The sequence below is a fragment of the Phyllopteryx taeniolatus genome, chromosome 1 (assembly GCF_024500385.1).
Source record: "Phyllopteryx taeniolatus isolate TA_2022b chromosome 1, UOR_Ptae_1.2, whole genome shotgun sequence".
In the NCBI taxonomy this organism is placed as follows: domain Eukaryota; kingdom Metazoa; phylum Chordata; class Actinopteri; order Syngnathiformes; family Syngnathidae; genus Phyllopteryx; species Phyllopteryx taeniolatus.
This window is the reverse complement of record NC_084502.1, coordinates 47,507,356-47,533,657: the sequence shown is the minus strand read 5'-3', so window position 1 is coordinate 47,533,657 and position 26,302 is coordinate 47,507,356. Positions and strand designations below refer to the sequence as shown.

Below are 26,302 nucleotides of genomic sequence, written 5' to 3'. Positions count from 1 at the left end.
TCCGGACTCAAATATTGTTGAACATCCCAGTTACCTAGCAACTGACTCCACAAGCGAAAACGAAATAAATACAGACGTTATTGATATTATATTAAATTATTATATTATATTGCTTGTAGTCAAAGTCCCCTCATAAAATGGCAAAGTTTGTGCTGGCTGGTAAGTTGATAACTGTGACTTGAAACGTAAATGTATTTTATCGTGGTTTCATGTGATAGACCAACACAAAGTGGTTAATTGTGATGTGGAAGGAAAAATGTTTGACAAATAAAACAATAGAAAATGTGTCGTGTGAAAGTATTCACCCACATTTGATGTATTCCCACAGGCAAAACAGACTGCCCATATTATGCCAAAGCAGAACTTTTGGCCGACAGGTTGCAGCATTCTTTGCCGAATTTCCGCATTCACAAGATCTCAATCCTCCCAGATGAATGGAAGGTAAACTTTGTTGCTTTCCATGTTGAATATAAGTATGTGGCATCTCAATGACAATTCACTGGTCTCTGACAGGATTGGCTAGAAGACACGTGCATAAGAAATGGCTGGAAACATGAAGAGTCCCCGCTAGTGTGGAGAGAACTGGTGCACCAAGGAGGCAAAGGGGTGTTCTTAGGGGGCTTCGATGACTTTTTAGAGCACTGTCAGGTTGGCCTCATACAGTATTTGACTCATTACCTGGCTATGTTGTGGAGCATGTTTCGTTTGTAATATTTGTGTACTGTGCCTTCATATCAGAAGTACTACAACATAACATCAGACATGTCTGAAGAATTGATGCAGAGTATTGCAGAAGAAAACCTTGTCACCAAGGTCAACCTTATTATGGAGGAGCAGCATCGCGCCAGTCTCATCCAACCCCTTCACATATGGATCAGCAGGTTAAATAGACTGGAAAACTACACAGAAGACTTGGGTGGTAAAGCGTTTGGTGTGTACAACTAATTGGCCGTATTTGTACTTGCCCAGCGCCCTCAACCCAACATGCAACATGCTGATCCCCAGTCTGCTCTCCGCTGAGGTGGTGTCCCAAGCCTCTGCCATTAGCCTCCATCTCCTGGATCTGGAAGGCAACCAGGAGGAACTACAATCGCTGAAGATGGAGACTGAAGATCTGGCTCTGCCTCTGCTTCATCAGGCAGATAATTCTGATTTTTTTTTTCTTTTTTAATAACGTCACCATTAAAAACCAACCACCAGGCTTCATGTATGCATGTATGGACAGGTGACCATTCACACAGATCTGAAGGAAGCTTTCCAGAAAGCTGAGATCATCCTCCTGCTGGATGACCACTTGTCTGAAGTCAATGATACGAAGGATGTGCAGGAACGAAAGAAGATAAAAGCAATTGCAGACCTGTACACTGAATACGGGCAGTTGATTGAGGCAAGGGCTAGTAGCAATGTGAAGGTGATTGTGTCCGGTGGGTCGCTTGTGAACCTCAGATGCTCATTTCTACTGAAAGCGTGCTCAATTGACAGCCGTCACTTTGTTGCCGTTGCAACTCAGTTGGAGAATGAAGCTAGGGCCGCCATCGCCAACAAGCTCAAAGTGAGGACTTCAGGTAGATACGCCGGTTGCATTTTACTGTGCTCACTTGTCAACATTCCTAACATCTGCATCGTGTTCTGCTTTAGAGGTGACAGACGTCATTGTGTGGGGAGATGTTGGTGACAGCTTCTACATTGACCTCCAGAGGGCAAAAGTTTTTAATTACAATGGACCAATCAAAGGGCCACCCTTCTTTTCCCAACCAGTACTTGAGATTGTTTATGACAGGTCAGTAAGCAAACAAAAAGTATAACAAAAAAGCAAGCTATTCTGCCAGAGGTAATAATTAAATGTTTGAGTCATTCCAGACTTGGAGGACAATTTAGGCACTGCAGGTCTTTTTTTTTTTTTTTTTTGGTATGTTATCTAACAGGTAAAAACCATAATGATTCGTCCAGCTGAACCATCGACGGGAGACATTTTATGAGACATTTAATTTGTCTTATATATTTTGCTGTTTGGCACAACCAATACTAATTGAATTTTAGTATTACTCTAATTACAATATTGGATTTTAGCTGCTATCCTAACTGGTCAAGAGAACTTTGAATGTAAAGGGAGCTTCAATGGCTATAAAATGTCGACACACCCCTGTCTAAATGCCACGTTTTTATGGGACCGAGACAAATCATTTCACAACTTTCTCCACCATTCATGTGACCAACCTGTAAAAATCTATTAAAATAAATTAAATAAGTTACTGAGGGGAGTGGCGGCACGGTGGCCGACTGGTTAGAGCGTCAGCCTCACAGTTCTGAGGACCCCGGTTCAATCCCCGGCCCCACCTGTGTGGAGTTTGCATGTTCTCCCCGTGCCTGCGTGGGTTTTCTCCGGGCACTCCGGTTTCCTCCCACATCCCAAAAACATGCTTCAATTGGAGACTCTAAATTGCCCGTAGGCATGACTGTGAGTGCGAATGGTCGTTTGTTTGTATGTGTCCTGCGATTGGCTGGCAACCAGTTCAGGGTGTACCCCGCCTCCTGCCCGATGACAGCTGGGATAGGCTCCAGCACGCCTGCGACCCTAGTGAGGAGAAGTGGCTCAGAAAATGGATGGATGGATGGACTGAGGGGAGTTAAAAATAACTGAGTAAACGTGGTTGCACAAGTGTGCAAACGCTCTTAAAACTAGGGATGTCGCTGTCCTCAGAATGAACCAATCATATTCAAACTTATGTTAAATAAGAGTCAGCACACACCTGCCACCATTTAAAGTGCCTCTTCTTAACCCCAAATAAGGTTTTGCTCTTCTTACAGCCTTCCTGACATTTTCTGCTCTCTAGCAGAAGCCTGAAGGCTTTGACTTATATCTGGAACTGTTCATACAGTAATTCCTGCCACCTTGACGAAGGCCCCAGTTCCAGCAGATGAAAAAAGGCACCAAAGTATGATGCTTCCATCACTATGCCTCATTCAAAATAATTCAAATTTTATTTGTATAGCACTTTTCATCCCTCCCAACCCCAGGAGGCTGCATTATGACGTCCCTGCAGGCAGACGGAACACACCTCCCGGCGAGGAGACTCCCATGAGGAGGCACTGGAGTAAAACTGAAAAAGACTAAAAAACAATAATAAAACAGGATAAAAGCTAAGGGACATAAGAGGATAATAAGAGGTACACTAAAATATGATGAAAAATAATAATAGATACATTAGTAAAAGAAGTAGTGAAATTAAGAATGAATAAATGGCGGCACGGTGGACGACTGGTTAGAGCGTCAGCCTCACAGTTCTGAGGAGCGGGGTTCAATCCCCGGTCCCGCCTGTGTGGAGTTTGCATGTTCTCCCCGTGCCTGCGTGGGTTTTCTCCGGGCACTCCGGTTTCCTCCAACATCCCAAAAACATGCACGTTAATTGAAAACTCTAAATTGCCCGTAGGTGTGACTGTGAGTGCGACTGGTTGTTTGTTGGTATGTGCCCTGCGATTGGCTGGCAACCAGTTCAGGGTGTATGGATGGAAGAATGAATAAATCAGTTAAAAGCTAAACCAACCAGGTGTGTCTTGAGCTTTCCTTGAAAAACATCAACAGTCTCTGTGTTGCTGATGCCCTCTCGCAGGCTCTTTCAGTGGTGAAGGCCATAATGTATGAAGGCAGCCTCGCCGTGTTTCCCCCCTCCCCCCCCCCCAGGTTTTTGGAAGGATTAAAAGGCCACTGCCAGAGGACCTGAGGACCCTTGAGGGTCGATAGGATAAAAGCATATGGGATAGATATGATGGCCCAAGACCATTGAGACATTTAAAAAAAAAAAAAAAAACTTTAAAATTGTACCACTAGAGGAGTGGTGTTCATTTGGTGATAAGCAATGTTGTGTTTGTGTCAAACATCCCTTTTGGAATCATGGCCAAAATGTTCAACTTTAGTTTTATCAGCCCATAACACATGCGTTTGGGAGATTTCAAGTGTGCAAAAATGTAGCCGGGATTCGAGGTTTTTCTTTGTAGGATAAGGCTTCCGTCCTGCCATCCTACCCCACAGCCAAGTCATACTATATGAAGACGACAGAAGATTGTTTTCACATGTGCTAAACAGCCAGTACTTGCCAGAAATTCCACCAGCTCCTTCAATGTTGCTGTCGGCCTTTCGGCAGCCTCCCTGAACATGGTTCTCCTTTGTTTTGGCAAAACTTTTTCTGACCGAATAAGTAAAGAAGCAATTTTGTATTTGTAGGTTTTTATTACAAAAAAGAAATAAAAGTCTTTGCCAAGAGAGGAAAAGGTACTAGTCTTACGTGTTGTCACCCCTTACTGAAGTCTAAGCAAAACAATCACCTCCGTTATGCAGAAGTGAGAGAGACAGACAAAGAAAGGAAAGCAAAACAATTATCTTTGTCCAGCTGCACTCATCTTATCTTTATCAAAAAACAGCTAGTAGTCACAACATGGCTGGGAACAACCAGGATGCCCAAAACGGCCGGAAAACAGCCAGCAGTCACAACATGGAACAATTAAGCATGTGAAGGTTGTATAAAACTAATAGAAGTAATATTTGGTATATATACTATTATGTTTTTTTCTGATATGAGTAACAGGGTCAAATTGTTTTGAGTGACGCGTCATTACAGCTGAAAACATTGAAAAAAATATTAAACGTAGTACTTTTTTTTTTGTCCTCTAGTCTATATGGCGGAAAAGGGTTGCGTGTGTATTGAGAGACAACCTTGCATAATTACCATTTAAAATTTCTGTGATAAAACAAAATGTTTTCAAAATTTCAAGGAAGACCACGAATATCATACCAGAAAGGTGATTTAAAAGGTATTTTATCTATTATATTTGCTATGCAACTTGGACATCAAGAGGGAGACACGAGAAAAAAAAAAGCAATTTTAAGGGGTTACAAAAGCTATTTGGGATTGTAAATAATATTGTATTTGGAAATCACTTTTTACCACAGCTAGTTATATTTTGTCTGAGGACAACTATAATTTAAACAAGTGCATGTTCCTTCATTTTGTGCATGGATCCAATTGAAATGACAGAAAACGTCATCCAATTCTGCAGCGACCTGTTTATTGTTGCACTTGTAATTTGTAGTGGTGTAAAACAGCTCTTTAGCATTAGATCAGACCAGGCTGGACACAATTCTTTAATCCTTCTGGCCTGCTGACCATTGATATCGAATCCTATTAGGAAAAAAATGAAATACTTTCACATATACATGCATCTTTTTTTTTAACCCTACCTACAAATGACCTGACTCATCTGTCCATTTCAGCAATCAAAAAACATGGCCCTTGAGCACAATTTTGCCCATCCTAGCATTAGATTTTGTACTTCATATAGTGCCATCAAAAACAGCCCGAGAATGACAGACCCAGCATTCCAACCTGTACTCCCTGCAAAAAAAGCAATGACATCCATCTTTTATTTAGGGAATGGTTGGAGAGCGACTTCCAAGATATTGTGCGTTGTCACCAAGCAGCTGTAGTTTCAAAGACCTGTCACGGAACTCACATGTCAACTGCCAACGGGATCCTCACCCTCCTAAAGGCATGGAATGGGACATCCATTCTCAGTCAGGTGTTCTCTGTGGGGGTCTTGTGTGCAGGTGAAACATTGAAAGGAGGGGAGTATAGTGCTCACTTAGATGACAGTATGCATTTTAAACCTCTGGGCAACTTGCAGGCCATTACGACCTCCCAGGCGACGTGGTCCTGTCAGTGCCAGTGACTTTCACAGATGGCCAGTGGTCCGCGATGTCCGACGTGACTGTTGGAGATGATCTGAAGGAGAGACTTCATCTTTCTGCAAGTGAACTCAGGCAAGTAAAATGGCCATGATACCTTTTCTATGCTTCTTCAAACCTAGCCCCCTACATCACCCTAATGTAAGATGTATTTCCTTCACAGGAAAAAGATGTTGATCGAGCAAACCACAAGTCAAGGACAAGCCTGAATAAAACTACAAAACTGTTAAAGGTCCCCTTTCATCAGAATCCAATTTTTTTTCTGCTGTTTTATGTATGCATTATGTCAAATTTAGCCTGTGACATGGTTTGACATCTATGCGGTTTGGTCGATTGAATGCTAAAATCAATCAACAGCAGAAGACTTGCAAAACAGGTGGCTTTGAAATTGTTGACACTGTAACGTAGTTTTGTCAATTAATATCAAGTACCTGCCCACTCCGTGGTTGGTACACACCCACCCACCAGGTAGGCTGGAATGGACAGAAGAACAGGGAAGCAGGGAGGAAAAAAATCTAATCAAATCAAAGGAACCAGCCCGGGTGACTTGACACGCTGACTGTGGCCACTTACAACACACCGCTCCAAGCTTCTCAGTAGAAGATCCCACGATTGGACCAATCAGCTGCTTTTCATGTTTAAACTGGGGAAGATGAGCAGTCCAATAAGAGCAGAGCTTATTTACATGGCACACACAATAATGAGAAATCCAACTGTCTCAAATGCCAGGAAGACGAGACCAACTAGAATAGCTTGAAAAAGGACATTTTGGGCATTTCCAACCCAGTGAGGATAAGCGGTACAGAAAATGGATGGATGGATTAATAAAGGACATCAAAGACATTCAAAGGGGACCTTTAACAAATACGTGAGAAAAACAGAAGGATAAATTAAATACATCGTAGTGCATCAATGCTTTTCAGTTTGTTCTTTTATTCTCTCACTGTCATGTGGAGTTGTCGTTCAATTCACCAGTTTAATATAATAAACCTTGCCTGTACAAACTTGTGTTTTGCTTTTGATAGTCTCAAGATGTAAAAGATCAAACTGAGTACTTTATGGAAAAAAAGAGAACTTAGAAAATATATTCCTTTAAGTTAACAGTTCAACGGGTGTCTTTTTTTTTTTTTTTAATGAGTTAAGCAATCTTGTAAGCACACTACCACCAACCACAAATTAGTCTGTCAAACTCTGAATGTTATCAATTGTTCTTCATTTACAGGTCACTGTAATGAGGACATACCAAACATATATTCCGCTCACTGGTAAATATTAAAGAAACTGACTTCAACCTGAAACATTCACATGTATTTTTCCCCACACATTGTGCAGCACATCGTTGAGAAATGAAAGTGTTGTTTTACATGCAGAATATTGCGGAATATATCAATTCCATTTTTCTTTTGATTATTTCTACAATATACACTGGCAGGTTGGTAAACTGGGAGGTTAGTACAAATACAGTTCACGAGGACAAGTTGGGAAATGAACACAACACTGCGAGCCAATTTGTACACCCTGCCCCCTGAGATTTGGATGCTGAGCGGTTAAAGCAAAACCTACACTTATTTCGAACCCAAGACCTGACAACTGAACATGGTTAGTTCATGTGTAATGCATGGCATGCAATGTACTTGTCGTGATTAGTTGGTAAATAATGGATAACTATAAGAACTCAACCTCACCTGTAGCAATGACATGTAGCATAAAATTAGAGTCTACTAGCAAATTATTAGTTAAGACCGAGGCACCAACCACAGAGGAAAGCTGTTTAGGTCAATTACCTGTGTGGGTAAAGATCTTTTCAACATCCAACATTGTCAAAGTTTCCGTTTCCAGGCAACATGTGAAAGCGCAACTATGACTCAATGTGGCTGATTAGATAAAGTGAATACTTTTACTTTACTTATGGCATGTCACCAATATCATTAGAGGGGTGCAATCACATTTTTAATTCACCCTCAGATAAATATGCCATCTAACAGTTAAATGAAATAATTTAGAGCACATACTGCATTGTAATCCTAATCTCTGTAACAACATCTGGACAAACACCTGCTTCTGACAGCAGGTTTATTCAACACAGGGAATTTGCTTACGAAGCAAATTTTAATTCTCAGAGGCCAGATCTGAAATGCTGACAGCTCAAGCTGCTGTCGGGCACCAACAGTATCACACATTCTTTGATAAATGTTTTGGATGTAGTGCTGTGTATCATGTAATTGTAATGGACAAATTAAAAACAAAACACATTAGATTAGGAGGGGTTGGGGTGGGGGTGGGGGTGGGGGGCAAAAGGGAAGCTATGACTGATGTTGATGCTGTGGAGCTTCCGAGGTTCCCCCCACCAGCAGTCTTTCAGGGCTGAGGTCCAGCCCCTCATCCACCTGCTCGAGTTCACTTTGGTCCAGAAGCTCAAAATCCTCTTCTTCGGTAACAACCAGCGTATCATCGTGCATGTCATCACCAGTGATGCTCTCTGTGGTTAGCGTCTCCAGGTCCTCGTCAGGCCCCAGCACCTGCGCCATCGCGGGGCTAGCGGTCTCGGTGGCTTGGATGAAGGTCTCCATAATGCCTGGGGGGGATTCATGAGGAAGGAATTCAGCCAGGACGGGCTCCTCACTGGCCTCGCTGGAGCGTAGCAGTGCTGACAGAGTGTTCTGCACCACAGTGGAGATGGCTGTGCTTACAATCTCCTCACTCAGGGCCTCAAGTGACCGTTGCGCACCTTGGGTAACAGCAGCTCCCTTCTCCTCTCCTCCCTGGCCCGATGCTCCTTCCCCTGTCGCCGGCAACACGCCCACCTCAGTGCCAGGTGGTCTCCCATGGCCATTGAAGTGAGTGTTCACAAAGTGAAGAGGGGACGCCAGGTGCTGGATGAGGAGGCTGGCGGGGCTAAACGGTTCGGCCTCTGCGGGAGCGCTCGCCTGGGATCTGTCACCTTGGCCCGACCCTTGCAACGGAAAGCGCAGGAGGTTGTGCTCGAAGGACGGAAACTCCTCAACGGAGGGAAACTCGGGCAGATCCCGCAGATAGGACTCTTCTGGGTCACTGTGTAAACTCTGTTGATCCAGGTCTGAACAGATGAGACATCCAAGGATATTGTAAAGGTATACTGTCTTCCACAAGATCACACACAGCTATTTTTTGCTCTAAAATGCCCTTCAATCTGACAAAACATGCATAAAGGAATGTTGTGTTTTGAGTTCTTTGTGGCTCCAGCACTGATGTAAACCTGGCCGGGCCTCTGATCCTCTCTCCTAAGTGAAAGGCTATTTCTATTCTGGTAGAATTCCAAGTTTCATTTTGAAGCAAGCAACATTACCTTCAGAGAGATCAGTCAGTTGGGGGGTCGTAGCTCTGGAAACTGAGAAGCCGCCGCTCTCCAATATGGACGCCTCTTCGTCAGACAACTCTGAGTCTGTGATGGCCATTGCCAGGGCCGTAGTCTTAACATCCACCTGAGTAAGACAACCACAATGACAAATGTACCCATTATATGTGTGTAAAGAGACATTGTGAAGTGGGATAGTTAAAGTATAGTGCTACAATATAGGGACAAACCCCTCCTTGAGCCATCACCTTATCGTGGTGGAGGGGTTTGTGTGTCCCAATGATCCTAGGAGTTAAGTTGGCAGCATCACCCATGGCAAACAGGTCCTAGGTGAGGAACCTGACAAAGCACAGCTCAGAAGACTCCCATGATGCATAAAAAGAGTGGAAAACGTCTTCCCTTGCCCGGACGCGGCTCACCGGGGCCCCCCTCTGGAGCCAGGCCTTAAGGTGGTCTCCAAGGTGAGTGCCTGGTGGCAGGTCCTGCACCCATGGGGCCCGGCCGGGTACAGCCTGAAAGGGTAACGTGGGTCACCCTTCCCATGGGATCACCACCTGTGGGTAGGGTGTGACCTGGGCGGTGGCCAAAGGCAAGGACTTTGGTCTATTGAATTGGTCTATAGTGGATGGAGTTTGGAGTGTGACTGTTTCAGGTTGTGGACAGGTGTCTTTTATACTGATAACAAGTTCAAACAGGTGTCATTAACACAGGTAACAAGTGGAAGACAGAAGAACCTCTTAAAGAAGAAGTTACAGGCCTGTGAGAGCCAGAAATCTTGCTTGTTTGTAGGTGACCATATACATTCATTCATTCATTCATCTTCCGTTCCACTTATCCTCACTCAGGTCGCGGGCGTGCAGGAGCCTATCCCAGCTATCTTCGGGCGAGAGGACCCGGGTTCAAATCCGGCCTCGCCTTTGAGGAGTTTGCATGTTCTCCCCGTGCCTGCCTGGGTTTTCTCCGGGTACTACGGTTTCCTCCCACATCCCAAAAAACGTGCATATGTTAATTGAAGACTCTAAATTGCCTGTAGGTGTGAATGTGAGTGTGAATAGTTTTTTGCTTATGTGCCCTGTGATTGGCTGGCGACCAGTTCGGCGTGTACCCCGCCTCTCGCCCAAAGATAGCTTGGATAGGCTCCAGCACGCCCGCGACCCTAGTGAGGAGAAGCGGTACAGGAAATGGATGGATGGATGGACTTGGAACCCCCATTTCGTGTGTTCCTTTCACACAGAATAAAGGCAAGGCCAAAAGCCCACTTCAATGGGACGTGGGAAAGGCTACAGGATCATGGCTGCTGAAAAATCGGCAGATTGAGAGTGTTGTGAATGTGTATGAAATGAGTTATCAGAGGCCCATACCGTTGGGGCAAAACAGGAGAGCTCCTCCTCACTTTCGCTTCCCGTTTCAGCTCTTGGCTCGTCGCCCTCCTCCACCTCCTTCTTCACCTCTGGTAGACAAACAAGCATTTGAATTTGCATATACAACAACCACAAACAAGAGACTCAGGCGTGAGGAAGAGAAGAAAAAAAAAAAACTAACAAAAATTGGTCAATAAAAAATGTATGCCTCGCAGTAATAAAAAAAAATAATCAAAGCATATTTGCGCCACCCAGAACCAATTGGCCAATGTCCATGTTTACCGCACGGACATTTGTTGCAGACGGACGCACTATTGGGTCTGTAAAAAACACTGCCAAAAACGAAAGAGGAGCATCTGTAAGTGATTTTTAGGACACTATTAGCTGTGTAATGTATGAGTGAGCTGAATAGTAGTTAGTGTTTTTTTTTAATATACCTAAAATGGTAATCGCTAGCCCACTAATGCTTACTGTTTAGCAAAGGCTTAGTTTGTTGTCTTAAATTATGTACAAAGTTTATACCATACACTCAGTACCAACATATGCAGTTTAGAGGTCAGAGGACAAAGACTTAAAAAAAAAAATCTTGATAACTCTAGAACCCCTTTACAAACCACATCTCCCATTTCGAAGTGATTATATAGCAGATATACAGCAGTTAAATCGATAAAAATGATTCAGAATGCACCTTCTGCTTTTTGCATCCAGCGCCTTCCGGTCTTCGGCTCTATCCGGCACGGTGACGTAACACGAGCCAAACAGCCTGTTCATTGGGCGTTGTGTGCTGCTGTTCCATGCTGTTATTCCCGTCCTTGTATATTTGTTGTCGTATGATTTAGCAACTTCACAATGGTTTATTGTGTGGTATTTGGTTGTACAAATGGTTCAGGCAGCGGGAAGCGTTTTTTTGGCTTTCCAAGTGAAAAAGGAATACATGACCAGTGGATAGGGAAAGTCAATCGACAGGGGAAGAAACGTGCTCAGCTATTGGTGGCTAGCAAGCATTCCAAACTCTGTGCTGATCACTTTGAACCAACGTGTTTTGAGAAAGACTGAGCAGAAAGCATTGGATACACAAGTGTAGTTAGGCAGAGGCTAAAACCAGCTGCGGTGCCAACTATTTTTCCTAGGACCATCAGGACCTCAACCGCCAGCAAGAGAACTAAATCTCACAGCCGCCATGGTGCCGTGCCGAAGCGGCGCAGACGGGAGGTGAGGATTTCCTTGTACATACCTATGACTCTATTGTGGTTATCATGCACTGGGCAGTAGGGAAAAAAAAGCTGTACTTTTCAGCACTGTCGTCTGTACTTTTGCCTGCATGACAAGCCAACAAACATGGCAAAGACTTTCTGTGCGGCGTTCTAAAGCTACTTGAGCAAGGGGCACACAATATTTAGGAATACTGCATACTAATATAAACCCTTGTGCTGTGTCACTGAAACATATATGAATATATAATACGTATCGTCGTGCTCAAAATTATTGGCACCCTTGGGCTGTCATTATGTCAGGCCATGACTGTATAAAAAGACATAACGTTTTTTTCCTCAACTGTCTGACCCCATGAGAATGCCTGTTATATTTTATTCATGACTCTATGATCCTATCGACAAGTAAATTATGGATTTATAGGATACACAAACATACCAGTCTTTATTTCAAATCCGCTCTGCGAGGCCCACTGGCCACTCTCTTTTTCTGTTGTACAGCTGCTACTTGGCTGCTCGTCGTCGTCGCTGTCAGGTTCCGACCTGATCGGCTCAAACCTACGGTTTGACGATGCTCCTGTACGTCGAAATCCTCCTCCTCCTCCTCATATTCCAACACGGTGCTCGTGATTGCATACAGAGCGCAGCGCGCTGTGTTTGGCAATTTCAACGTCACTTCCGGTAGCCCTTGCAGTGGCTAGAGTAACTGTCTCTCGAGCTCCGGGTATGTTCGGGGACTGCTCAATACGCGTAATAAAAACCTAATTTTTAGCTAAACTATAGTTGACAACTTGCTGAAAATGACGTGCATTTATTACATAACATATAAACAATACAAACATGAATTTTAACTGACCCCATAACATCTTTGTCCTCTGACCTTTAAGGATGGAAGTCCAGCCCTCATAAATGAGAATAAAGTGCATGTTAGTTGTCCAAAAAAAATACACATTGAAATATCTATAGGATAATCGATTCTAAAAAGATCCGATAGTGACAGCCCTAGAGTCAGTGCTACAGCTTTGTTGACATTTGTTCAAGGCAAACTGTTGCATCGAGTGATGCTCACTTCTTTTGTCATGCTTGCGAGGCTCTGTATCTCCCTTCATGCTGTAGTCCAGTTTCATTAGGATGGGCTCCAGGCCGGTGTACATCCTTTGGATCAGTTCGTGGTACACCACTAGTGGCCACAGAATTACACTAAGACCTGAAGGAATTCAAAGTGAGGGAAATTAGCACTGCATGTGGGTCAAATTAATAAAATAATTCATGTCATAGAAAACTTCAATGTAATCACGAAGAGTTGTTGGGACAGCAGCGACAAAAACTGACTCACCTATGATATAGGAGATCATGATTCCTGGAACATAATGTCCGACAACCGCAAGTGCAAAACAGCCGCTGCACATCACTGCACAGAACTGAGAAATAAAATCAAAATATATAATCGATACAGTGACTGACTGCGTCTTGAAGCTGCAAAGGGTAGATAGGAAGTGAAAGAGCAACACTTCTGCAAGTGCAAAGCATGTTTGTCAGCATGCTAAAGAGAAAATCACATTAAAAAGTGAGATTTTGAATTCTTAAAATTTCTTTGAAAAAAAACCCTACTGAACATTTACATGATACTGGTACCTGATCTGTGTTTTACCTTGCCGTGATTCTGTCGTTTGTACTGCAGTGTCTCGTGCAGGAACAGAGAGGACGTCAGGTAACTTTCCGCAAGGTGGTGACTGAGCTCAGGAACGCTGAGCAGCCGCTGCTTTGTGCTCATCGAGTCACTGGACGCACACACACACACACACACACAACAACAACAGTAAGATGGAAACAAAATTTCTCTCCAGGTGGTGCTTAACATGCCTTCTGATATTCCATGTTCATGTTATCACAGATGATGCAAGAACACACACACACACAAGTGGCACAAAATTATCTCCACTACAGAATATGCATACCTTTGAATGAGGGAAACCTCTACACGTGGAACTAAATTAGCCAGAAAAACACAAGTTTAGATTCAAACGTGTTGAAATTGCAGCCAAATATATGCATGTTCATATGTACACCCACAGACATGATTATACAAATTTTGTGACATTCTCAGAAACCTTAATTTGTAGCTGAAGGAGGTCACCAAAATAGTAGAAAACTGTTCATTATCAACTTTATGGGGGCATAATTTTTTCTTTTTTATTTTTTTATCATTACATTGGACAGCTCTCCCCTTATGAATTATAGTGAGAGTGTAAACGGGGTGCTTGGTTCACAAACGTCATGCAATTAACTAGTTAAGCAGTGGCGTAAGAATACGGTACATAGTCATCAGGCACAAGAAGGCATGTTCAGTTACTGCTATTCTGTTTTTGATAATAATAATAATAATCCATCCATTTTCCATACTGCTTATCCTCACAAAGGTCCCGGGCGTGCTGGAGCCTATCTCAGCTGACTCTGGGCGAGAGATGGGGTACACCCTGAACTGATCGCCACCCAATTGCAGGGCACATATAAACAAACAACCATTTGCACCTACAGCCAATTTAGAGTCTACAATCAAACTATCATGCATGTTTTTGGGATGTGGGAGGGAACTGCAGTACCCGGAGAAAACCCACGCAGGCACAGGGAGAACATGCAAACTCCACACAGGTGAGGCCAGACTTGAACCTGAGTCCTCACAACTGTGAGGCAGCTGTGCTAACCAGTTGTCCACCGTGCCGCCAATAATAATAATAAACATTTTATTTATAGGCACCTTTCAAGACACTCAATGTCACAAGGTACAAGCACAGTAAAAAAAAATAAAAATAAATAAATTAAAATGGCAACTGACATGGGAAATGCTAAAGTGAATAGGCAGACCGGAATGTGTGTGTCTTGAGTTTGAATTTGAAGAGGGTTAATAAGTCTGTGTTTCGGAGGTCTGGTGGTTCCAAAGATGGGGGGCAGAGCGGCTGAAGGCTCTGTCCCCCACGGTGGACAGATGGGCAGAAGGGACGGTGAGGTGGAGAGAGGATGAAGATATGAAAGAGTGGGAGGGTATGGCAACGTGAAGGCGGCCCGCAAGATATGGCGGAGTGAGATTATCAATGGCCTTGAAGGTGCAGATCGGTATTTTCTATTACAACCCCAATTCCAACGAAGTTGGGACGTTGTGTTAAACATAAATAAAAACGTAATAGAATGATTTGCAAATCATGTTCAACCTATATTTAAATGAATAGACTACAAAGACAAGATATTTAATGTTCAAACTGATGAACTTTATTATTTTTATCAAATAATCGTTAACTTAGAATTTTATGACTGCAACACGTTCCAAAAAAGCTGGGACAGGTGGCAAAAAAGACTGAGAAAGTTGAGGAATGCTCATCAAACACCTGTTTGGAACATCCCACAGGTGAACAGTATAAAATGAGCTATTGTTTTTTTATTTATGTTTAACACAATGTCCCAACTTCATTGGAATTGGGGTTGTAGATGCGGTATTGGACAGGGATCCAGTGGAGTTGTTGCAGGGCTGGAGTGATGTGGTGAATGGAGGGGGTCCTTGTGATAATACGGGCAGCAGAGCTCTAGAGAAGCTGTAGTTTTTGTAGTCTTTTGATAGTTTTGTATTTATGGCCTAAAAGTAATTTTCAGAAATAATTATGACTTTTCTACCTGGTTAGGGTAGGTTAGTGACAGACTACAGTGCGGCTTAAGAACACATCGTCACGCAGCACAAGAAGGTTTTATAATAAATGTTGATGTGCTTTTAATGCAAATATTTACTTTAATTATGACATTACAGCTACTGGACAAATTTGTTTCACGTGGGAATGGAACTTTTTCATACACTGAGGACCCCATGTATTATTACCATTATGTTGGGTTAACGTGGTTTCCACATTCATGGATTTTTAACTGGAGCAGCAACAGTGGATGAGGCAATGTTAAATTCTTAGACGGGATAGATCGGTTATCGGCCAGGTCGATTATCAGTGCCAATATTCAGCATTTTGATGGATATCGGCATCAGCCTTTATATATATATATATATATATATATATATATATATATATATATATATATATTTTTTTTTAATCCAACAGCCACTATTTACAGTAGAAAACTTTTGGGAGCCATTTATTTGTTTAAGTTTTATGTGACATGTTGCTGAGCCTGGGAGCTCACTGCACTTTTTGTGAGAATTTGAAAACAAAGATGTATTGTCTCAGATGAAAAAACCTGTTGCAAATCTGAAAAGCAGTTTAATAAATGCTTACTGATTAAAGGCATTTAAACAAAGTTTTAAGAGTTTGTATTGTTCAAAATTGTGAGGGAAATATTTTCCTTTTAACTGAAACTGAAGATCAACTCCAAATATCGATTATCAGCCTCCTTGACTAATAATACATCAGCCCTGGAAAAAAAAACCCATCGGTCTCTCTCTAATTCTAAGGATAAAATTCATTGACGTGAGTGCTTTTTCTTACTAGTAACGGTGAGCAACTTGGGCTTCCATCTCTCCAGCAGCATCAGTCCCAGGAGGGACACACTCAACAGGAAAAGTGGGCGCAGGGAAGTGTATGACAGGAGCCTGTGAAAGCCATACGAAGAACACTCTTATCCAATTGCGTGTCTTGTTTAACATACGGTATGAATGAATGTGATTATTTACAGAAGTACCCTCAGCATCCCGCCTCGTTGCACAGTGCCCAATCTATCAGTGACAGCTGATACACAGTACGGGCCACTCATCGTGGCCGAAGTACAAGTTCAACGTCTTTTATGACAGCCCAACAAATGATTTGGCCGATTTGATCATTGCACTAATGTCGAAGCAGTTCAATGACTGTCACACTTCTATCGCGGATGTGTCGACGAGCCGTGTTAGCATTCGGCTAAAGGTGGGATTAGCAGTCTTATCCTGACTGACGTTTAGCTCGCACATCTCGGCAACCTTAACGATTTGCTAAAGAGGCGACCGTCATCTTCGACCACCTCGACAAGGCCTTACCAGAATAACGTGTTTAGCGTGAGCGCGACCGAGATGCTGTACAGCGGCCTCTCCCACACCAGCAGCCGCTGAAGCCACAGCAATGCAGGCTCGTACGGCGACAGCCAGTCTTGAATGCGCTCCCGCAGTCGCTCGAGCTCCGGGTTCCCTTCGCCACAAGAGTGCGCCGACGTGCCGGCGGGAAACAGGGCCTCCAGGCCGACTGAAGAGGATGTAACGGAAGGGCGTCTTCGTGACTCCTCGGCGCTCGCCATGTTTCTTTGCGCCACTTTGTTGTGTTGTTTTGGAGATCACGGGGTGTACGGCTAGCTCAGGGTCAAGCCAAACATTCCAATGATATACCACCTCCGGCTGGACTGTCAAAATAAAGTACACCAATAATAAGGCCTCGGCAAGTATTTCTTGGAGTAAATGATCAAGTTATAGATCCAAAATTGAAAACAAGCAAAGAAGAAACTAACGAGCCGACTCAAATCAACAACTTCCGGTAAAATACTCAGCAAGTGGGCGGAAATCACGCGTCAAAAAAGGTCACGTGTTTCCTTGTTTACTGTATGGCTACCCTCTTTAAGTGCGAGTCTACCACCCTATGGACGAAGATATTACTGCATGAATGAACGTCGATTTTATGTAGAATACTGTATGTACAAGACGTTCTTGGCTTACGACCGAGTTCCATTCCAACGGCAACAACGAATTCGTCGTAATACCCGGGGAAAATCCACTCAGGCATTGGAAGAACATGCAAACCCCACACAGGCCGGATTTGAAACCGGGTCCTCAGCAATGTAAGGCAGATATGCTAACCAGTCGCCCACCGTGCCTCCCCTGGCAAACTATATAAATGTTTAATCACCTCATCATATTATTACATATAAAATCGAGAGATAACTAGATCTGAAATATGAAGACAAGGATTATAGTTTGATCAACTACTGTTCACGTTACTGAAAAAAGGTAACAAAAAAAAAATCCAATACTTCAACATTACTGTTTATTAAATATGACAATTTGAAAATTTGGTACAGATTTTAGCAGGAATCATTAGTTGATACACACAATTTGCTTTCATGGGCCATGTAAAATTATGTGGCGGGGCTTGAGTTTGACACCAATGGCCTAAACATTTTGTCGCAGGCCAAATTGTAGTTACGGGTTCCCTCAGAGGGCCATTATGACTGTGAAGCCATTTAATTGGTTAATCGCCTCATATTATACATACATACATACATACATATATATACATATACACATCAAATTGGTAGATAACCAATTTTTAAAATCAGAAGTCAGAGATAATAGGTTGTTCAGTTACGGCAAAAAAAGGGGATTGGTAACAAAAAATGATTGCAATATTTTAACATTTATTACATATGTGGTGGTGGCCTCCACCACCACCACCACCGACGGCTGGGCCTCCACCACCACCACCACCGACGGCTGGGCCTCCACCACCACCACCACCGACGGCTGATGCGGAAGCTGGCAGCGTAAAGCTATATGCAAACATTGCCAATAAAAGAAACAGGGGGCTGCCAAACCCCGCAATACTAAAGCACCGGAAATGGAGGGCGTTCCAAACCGTTAATAACTCTAAATTAATATGGGACTCAACACGTAAACCAAAAGGCATTCTTTGTGCACACTTAAATATACGAAGCATTTTAACGAAAAGTGATCAGGTCAATCACCTTCTCACTGACTCAAATATTGACTTCCTCTGCCTATCTGAGACATGGCTCCATGAATCTTCGCCCTCAGCAATACTATCTGTACCTGGTTATAAAATGTTTAGAAACGACAGACAGGGTTCTAAGGGAGGAGGTGTTGTGATTTATGCCAAGGTCACTTTTAATTGTAATGAAATACATGTTACAGATGAGAATGGATTAGAATTTCTTGGACTAACTGTTTCTTTGTCACAGCAAATGTCTTTTATTCTTGTAGTTATTTATAGGCCTCCCTCATCAAATGCCGCTTTCTATGAAAAGCTGGAAATGTTACTGAAACAACTCAATCTTGCAAAAGAGGTGATAATAATGGGTGACCTAAATGTTAATTGGGAAGTTAACAAAGTTAGGAAAAAATTGAAAAGGGTTATGGATGATATGGATATGACTCAGGTTATTAATGGCCCTACGAGAATTACAAACTCCACCCGAACTCAGATTGATCTAGCCTTTACTAATAGGCCAGAAAGGATCTTGAAGCCATACAATATGCTCACAGGATTGTCTGATCACAATCTTATAATGGTTTCAAGAAAATTAAATAAAAAGCGCTTCAAACCCTTGGCCACCACTGAATCCAATAGGATACCAAAACATGAACAACAAAATTTCCAAGATTCCATCCAAGAAGTAAACTGGGATGTATTACTCGCTGGTAAAAATTTAGATGAGGATTGTTCTAAATTTGCCAACAAAATACAAGAAATTATTATACAATTTACACGGATAATTAAACTAAAAGCTAGAAATAATGGCCTGCCTTGGTTAAACACATTTATTCTGAAACTGATGAAAGAACGCGATCATTCCTTGAAGTTGTCGGTCAAATCAGGATACAATAGACAGCACTTTATCTCACTGAGAAATAGGGTAGTGAAAGAAATAAGAAAATCTAAAGCTGACTTTTTCATTACTGCTCTGAATAGTGCGAAGGGAAATTCAAAAATAACCTGGAATTATATTAAAAAACTATTGGGTTTTACACAAAATAACAAAACAAAACTAATGCAAATTCAATTAAATGGAAACATCCTGACGGAACCTCTAGTGATGGCTGATGCTTTTAACAACTACTTCATTGAATCTGTGTCAGAAATCTCTTCTAAGTTTGCAGTAAAACAAATGAAGGAATACCCTGCATTGTCTACAACGCAGTTCTTTACTATTACAAATATTACTGAGACCAAAGTTATCGATTTAATTCATTCACTCAAACCATCTAAGGCAAAGGATGTTTTTGGAATGGACACGAGCATGCTCAAAGATCTAGGTTCAACTCTTGCTCCTCCTATTGCCTCAATCATTAATCTTTCAATTTCATCTGGTCACTTTCCAAAGGCCTGGAAATCTGCTATTGTTACCCCTGTCTTTAAATCCGGTGACTCAACTTCTCTGAATAACTACCGACCTATAAGCATTCTTCCGGCCATTTCCAAAGTTGCAGAAAAATGGGTGTCAGAGCAGATTGTCCATTATTTAATCAGCAGCTCCCCCTCTCTCCACGCCATGCAGTTTGGTTTCAGATCCAAGCATTCCACTGAAATGGCTACATGCCTCTTCATTGAGAAAATAAAATCTTCTCTCGACAAGGGTGGAGTTGTAGGGGCGGTGTTCTTGGACCTCAGGAAAGCTTTTGATACAGTAAATCACTCTGTTCTTCTTACTAAGCTCTCAAAATTTAACTTCTCTCGCAAAGCTGTGAGCTGGATTGAATCATATCTGCATGACCGAACACAATCTGTATCAGTTAACAACTGCAGATCAGAGTCTCTTAGGCTAACCTCTGGAGTCCCTCAGGGATCAATATTGGGCCCCCTTTTATTTAGTCTTTATATCAACGATTTGCCCACTGTTTGCTCTGAAGCAGAGTGCGTAATGTATGCAGACGAGACAGTTTTCTTTGTTCATGGTCGCTCCAAAGATACTGTTGCTGCTAAACTCACTAATACAATGTCCTGTGTCACAACTTGGTTGCAGGAGTGCTGTCTACAGCTAAACGTTTCTAAAACTGTAGGCATGTATCTCAATAAAACAAATAGAGTATCACCTGACCCCGACATACTTGTTAATGGAGAAAAAATGCAAATTGTCAGCCAATACAAATATCTTGGGTTAATAATTGATTCACAGCTTTCCTTTAAAGCCCATATTGACAAATTGTGTAAAAATATCAAATTAAACCTCGCAAATTTTCGTGCAATTCGGAATGAAATGTCAACTGAAGCTGCAAAAATTTACCTGCATTCGATGATTCTTAGTCACTTTAACTATTGCATAACCAGTTGGTCCCAGGCTGGTCAGAATGCAAAAAAACCATTGGAAGTTTTGTACAAACAAGTAATTAAAGTGATGGATAAAAAACCAAGGCACTATCATCACTGTGCAATTTTAAAAAAATACAGTCTTTTAAACTGGGACCGTCTTCACATATTTGCAGATTTAAATTTGATTTATAAAGTACTGCATGATTTGGCCCCAGCTCCTCTGGCTGAGTTCATCAGCCAAAGAAACAGCTCTGAGCGTGTCACTCGAGGCTCTGTCAGAGGTGACTGTCTCATTCCTCTGCGCAGGAGCACTTTCAGTAAGTCAGCCTGGTCAGTGAGGAGCGCTGGTGAGTGGAACTCAGTACCTAAGGAGGTTAAACTGCTTACAACATACAAGGCCTTCACAAAAAAACTGAAAATGTGGCTAGTTAACACCTATAGCTGCCAACACTAAAAGACAAGTATGTTATGTTGTCTTTTTGTTATGATCAAAAAAATTATGGTTTTATTCTCTCTTAATAGTATAGTTTGATTATGTATCCTGTATTATATTGTCTTGTAGATGTATTTTACTGCTTTTTTACATCATGGCCAGGGGACTACAGATGAAAACTAGCCTTCTGGCTAATTCTGGCTTTTTTAACCATGTGTACTTCATGTGTTTTATGAAATTGCATTGTCCCCTTTCAAAAATAAACTGAACTGAATATGACAATTTAAAGTTTTGGTACAGATTTTAGCAAGAATCATGGAAGTTGATGCACATGATTTGCTTTCATGGGCCACATAAAATGATGTGGTGGGCCAGATTTGGCCCACGGGCCTTGAGTTTGACATCTGTTCTTTGGCCTATCATAGTCTCCCATCCAGCCATCATAGTCTAGTCCTCAAATACTATCTAAAGAACTACATTTACAAGCAAAATTCAATTTGTTCCATTACATTATTTAAACTTATTCACAACAGTATGTTCTCTTCATTTCATAGCCTTTCTCTTGCCTTCACTGGTTCCAGTACGTGTACGTGGATGTTAACCAATGAGATTTTCAAATTCGTCTTAGATTGCTGGCGCACAATGACAGCATTTCTACATCCTCTGATTGGTTGGTCAGAGCAAGCTAAGTTCGACTAGCAAAACACAATGTGCACGTGAACACGTTTATTAATCAGCATCTGTGGTGAATTTGATGTTTTTGTCACGTTATGATAGATTCTTAATTGCTCCAGATGATGTACAGTACACGGCACAGCTATTATATTGCATTCATGCATTTCATTAAGATTTTCTACAATTATTTCATAATAGTGGGGCTATTAAGTCTGGTAAATCCCTAAATCCCCGCTGAAGGCCCAGGTACCAAATGGGTGGCCCACCAATGTGAAATACGGTAGGTAAGTAGAGGTAACTGAGCGTGCCTTCTTGTGCCGTATGACGACGTATTCTTACGCCGCATGTCGTTCGTAATATATGTCCTAAATTGAGGACCTCTATAATTACTGTATAAAAATCGAAAAACCAGAAGATTTTCTCATTCATTTGTTTTATCCTCATCAAACTGACAATAAATGTTCATTGAAAATACTGCATCACAAGAAATTGTTTAATACAGAAAATTAACAACACGGTAAAAATATTGATCAAATTGATCAGATGCAGTCAAATGAAGACTGCTTTGGAGACCAGAAGATTGTGGTGGAGGCTTGTAAGGTCAGCTCGCTCGTCCCTTCCGGTCGCCTTAATACAGCACGGACATTTCTACAGAAACAGCTGCACAGCAGCTGCATTTGTCACCTCATTCGCATTGTGATTTCTGAAAGACATTGGAACATTCAGAAGAAAATACTGTCATATTTTGCATGATAAAGGAGCACAAGCAGGTACAAGCATGCCTGAGGAGCTAACATAATAGGAGGGTTCTGGCCTTGTTCTTGTGTTTGAGTAAGGAATAGATGGCTTCAAAGACACTTGGAGAAAAGAAATGATTGATTGGGCTCGGTGCAAACTGCAAACCAAGATGCCTTCAAACTGCACACGCATATAATATAATAAACCTATGGTACATATACCGCATCGGTATCCGGTTGTGGTCGTCTATCACAGATTTTTTATTTTTTTTTTACTTGCGCAGAAATGACTCACCTCTCCATGTCTCAATCTTGTGGTTCTCCAGCTCATACATCTGCACCTTGTCACAGGAACCACAATGTTATATAATCAGAGTAGTTCATAAATTATTCACCATCCGTCATTTGAGTAATTTGTCGTAATTACTATACAATCCCCTCAAGAGTATTGCAACAGTGAGGCCAACACCTTTATTTTTGCTGTAGACTGAAAACATGTTATCTGTCAGATGCAGATAAATACCTGGAAATAAAAGCTAAAATATTTATCTCAATCTTGCCTCATGTTCATCTTTTAAAGTCAAACTCAAATGTTTTCAGTCTAAAGCAAATATAAAGAAATTGCTCCCACAGTTCCAAAACTTTTGGATGGAAATACATAATCTATAATTGAGTAGAGTAAGTAAAGATTTCAAATCTCACCAAAGGGGATTTGTAGTAGCAATGATGTTGATGAAATCTGTAATAGTCATAGCCAATGGGTGATTGCTGCCATGCAAGGCACTGTAGGCCCACTGGGAGCAAATTAGGGTTCAGTGTCTTGCCCAAGGACAGTTCGACATGCGGACAGTCGTAGCAGGGATTCGAACCTGCTCTACCTACTGAGCCATAGCCACGCCAAAATAATTCCATTGGTATTGCAAGACCAGTCCAGATCTGTGTGACAGACCGCCAAGGTCTCCATTAAAAGAGGTTTGATGAAGATCTGATATATAAAACTGCATATTTTGCTGTCATTACCCCTGAGTGAAAAAAATCTGTTTCAAAAAATCTGGACACCAGTCCAGTTCTGGGGGACACTAGACCACCCAAGGTCTCCAACAAAAGAGGTCCCACCCAAATGTGATGTGGCATTTCAAAAGTCCCCTTAACTCTGCATATTTCACTGTCACTACCACTGATTTAAAACATCCATTCATCCATTTTCTGAGCCACTTCTCCTCACGGGAAGAACATGCAAACTCCACACGGGCGGGGCCGGGGATTGAACCCTGGTCCTCAGAACTGTGAGGCAGATGCCCTAACCAGTCGTCCACCGTTCCACCTTTAAAGCATTCATTAAAAAAATCGATGCGATATCGCAACAACAGTCTAGTACCGGGGGGACACTACACCACCTCAGGTCTCCCAAAAAAGTGGTCCCACCCAAATCTGATGCGGCATTTCAAAATAAAAGTCCTCTGAAGTTGGTATATTTCACTGTCATTACCACGAAATGTTTTAAATCAGTGGTAGTGACAGTGAAATATGCAGAGTTGAGGGGACTTTTATTTTGAAACACCACATCAGATTTGGGTGGGACCACTTTTGTTGGAGACCTGGGGTTGTGCAGTGTTCCCCAGAACTGGACCAGTGTTGCAATATCTCATGTATTTTTTTTAACATATTTTTTCATTCAGGGGTAATAACAGCAAAATATGCAGTTTTCACAGACTTTTATTTTGAAATACAATATCAGATCGTCATCAAACCAAGTGGGGTCCTTGGTGGTCTGTCACACAGATCTGGACTTGTCTTGCGATACCAATGGGATTGTTTTGGGTTGGCTTTGGCTCAGTCGGTAGAGCACGTCCGTATTATTGGAAGGCTTTTATTTTGAAGGTGGCTTTCGCCGCGAGTTGGCGACTTATTACCGTAATGCCTAGTATGAACAAAATTAGGGGCGGCTGGCTTGCGTGCTACTTGACGAGTGGAGGCTGGCTTGACCGCAGTGGCGAACGGGTCTCCACCCCTGACATAAGATCCCCGTGTACATATCATTCCCACGATGCTGTGCCATACAATAAATTCCAGTCAGGCGAATGTCTTGCATCAAATGCGTCTATCAAGAATTAAAAAGTTGCTCTCCTACAGTGCTCGACATTGAGTACATCCACTGTAAAAATTAACCTTTTTATTAATCAATTTCTCAGTCAACACCTAAAATTGAACCTTGCTCTCCTCACGTTGGTGTGTCCTATTTTTGTGCAACTATAGTAATTAAAAATAATACGTGTTGGCACCTATGTAATACATAAAAAAAAGTTCAGTGGCCCAAATTTACTCATTTATTGTTTCATATCATTGTATATACACACGTGGACAAAATTGTTGGCCCACAGTGGTCACAAAAATAACATTCATTCATCTTCCATTCCGCTTATGAACCTGACAAAATATAATAATAAAAATTGATTGAAAATTAACCAATGAAAATCTAACATTGATTTTGAATTGTGGTTCAACAGTACCACAATTCAACAGAACTCATGAAATAGGCCTGGACAGAAATTATGGTATACTCCGAGAAAAGATAAATAAAAATAATAATTTGACCATTGGGACATGTTCAAACAAGGTATGTCATCACAGGTGTCTTCAACTTGTAATCAGTCAGTCAGCCTATTTAAAGGGTGACGTAATCACTGTGCTGTTTGGTGACATGGTGTGTACCACACTAAACATGGACCAGAGGAAGCGGAGTTTTCTCAGGAGATTAAAGAAAATTATAGACAAGCACGTTAAAGGTAAAAGTAAGAACATCTCCTAGCAACTTGATGTTCCTGTGACTAGAGTTGCACATATTCAGAAATTTAAGATCCATGGGATTGTAGCCAACCTTCCTGTATGTGGCCGCAGGAGGAAAATTGATGACAAATTGAAGAAATAACATAATACAAATGGTAACAAAAGAGCCCAGAACAACCTCCAAAGACAAAGGTGAACTCAAAGGTCAAGGTACATCAGTGTTAAATCGCAACATCTGTAATTGCTTGATCCAAAGTGGATTTTATGAGAGACAACCAAACCATCGCCAAAGGAGAACACGTCACGATTTACACAACAGTGATACCACTCTTGTATAAATCATAAAAAAAGCGAGGCGGTAATTTGCCAAACTGCATGTTGACAAGCCACAATGCTTCTGGAACAATGTCTTACAGACAGATGAGACAAAACTGGAACTCACATCAGCTCTATGTTCACAGATGCAAAAATGAAGCAAGAATAGAACACTGTCCCTACTGTGAAACATGGAGGCGGCTCTGCTATCTTCTGGGGCTGCTTTGCTTCATATGTCACATGGTGTCTTGAATCTCTGCAGGGCACAATAAAATCCTCATGACTCTCAAGGTATTCAAGGGAGAAATGTGCCACCCAGTGTCAGAAAGCTTGGGTCTGTCGCAAGTCATAGGTCTTGTAAAATGATAACGCAAAAGATACAGCTAAAAACACCCATGAATGGCTAAGAGCAAAACATTGGACTATTCTGAAGTGGCCTTCTATGATCCCTGATCTAAAACCCATTGAACATCTGTGGAAGGAGCTGAAACATGCAATCTGGAGAAATCACCCTTCAAACCTGAGTCAACGAACAGTTTACTCATGAAGAGTGGGCCAAAACACCTGATGAGAGGTGCAGAGGTCTCATTGAAAGTAAAAAAATAAAAATCATGTGATTGCCTCAAAATATTGCACAACAAAATATTAAGGGTACAATCATTTTTGTCCAAGGCTGTTTCACGAGTTCGATTTTAAAAATAATTCTACTG

The 26,302-nt window shown here is 41.9% G+C and overlaps 2 protein-coding genes across 3 annotated transcripts; one reads left to right on the top strand and one right to left on the bottom strand.

Annotated features, from left to right (window-relative positions):
• The first annotated feature begins 22 nt into the window (after positions 1-22).
• mdh1b (malate dehydrogenase 1B, NAD (soluble)) lies at positions 23-6,507 on the top strand. 2 transcript variants are annotated; one of them, XM_061798879.1, is made up of 10 exons: positions 23-159; positions 329-441; positions 514-648; positions 739-881; positions 970-1,138; positions 1,226-1,565; positions 1,639-1,780; positions 5,427-5,602; positions 5,680-5,815; positions 5,904-6,507. In XM_061798879.1, the coding sequence occupies exons 1-10, from the start codon at positions 138-140 to the stop codon at positions 5,947-5,949; spliced, it is 1,422 nt and encodes a 473-aa protein (XP_061654863.1). In that variant the 5' UTR covers positions 23-137; the 3' UTR covers positions 5,950-6,507. The 2 variants fall into 2 exon arrangements, with proteins under 2 accessions (XP_061654863.1, XP_061654873.1); XM_061798889.1 differs by lacking the exon at positions 5,427-5,602.
• Positions 6,508-6,653: 146 nt separating this feature from the next.
• On the bottom strand, positions 6,654-17,168 carry retreg2 (reticulophagy regulator family member 2). Its single transcript, XM_061798863.1, has 9 exons — positions 16,652-17,168; positions 16,128-16,231; positions 13,605-13,635; positions 13,298-13,427; positions 12,983-13,067; positions 12,716-12,853; positions 10,436-10,524; positions 9,066-9,201; positions 6,654-8,816 (listed from the first exon to the last, which is right to left on the bottom strand). Exons 1-9 carry the CDS (start codon positions 16,903-16,905, stop codon positions 8,044-8,046), a joined length of 1,740 nt encoding a protein of 579 aa, XP_061654847.1. The 5' UTR covers positions 16,906-17,168; the 3' UTR covers positions 6,654-8,043.
• Positions 17,169-26,302: the final 9,134 nt, after the last annotated feature.

Bases quoted from the DNA above. Each gene is read 5' to 3' on its own strand.
- retreg2 (XM_061798863.1), bottom strand. From the start codon at position 16,905: ATGGCGAGCGCCGAGGAGTCACGAAGACGCCCTTCCGTTACATCCTCT. The intron at 13,428-13,604 runs GTATGCATATTC...GTGTGCGTCCAG, and splicing joins GAGGTTTCCCTCATTCAAAG to TGACTCGATGAGCACAAAGC. The intron at 13,068-13,297 runs GTAAAACACAGA...TTTATTTCTCAG, and splicing joins AACGACAGAATCACGGCAAG to TTCTGTGCAGTGATGTGCAG.
- mdh1b (XM_061798879.1), top strand. From the start codon at position 138: ATGGCAAAGTTTGTGCTGGCTG. The intron at 442-513 runs GTAAACTTTGTT...GGTCTCTGACAG, and splicing joins TCCTCCCAGATGAATGGAAG to GATTGGCTAGAAGACACGTG. The intron at 649-738 runs GTTGGCCTCATA...CCTTCATATCAG, and splicing joins ACTTTTTAGAGCACTGTCAG to AAGTACTACAACATAACATC.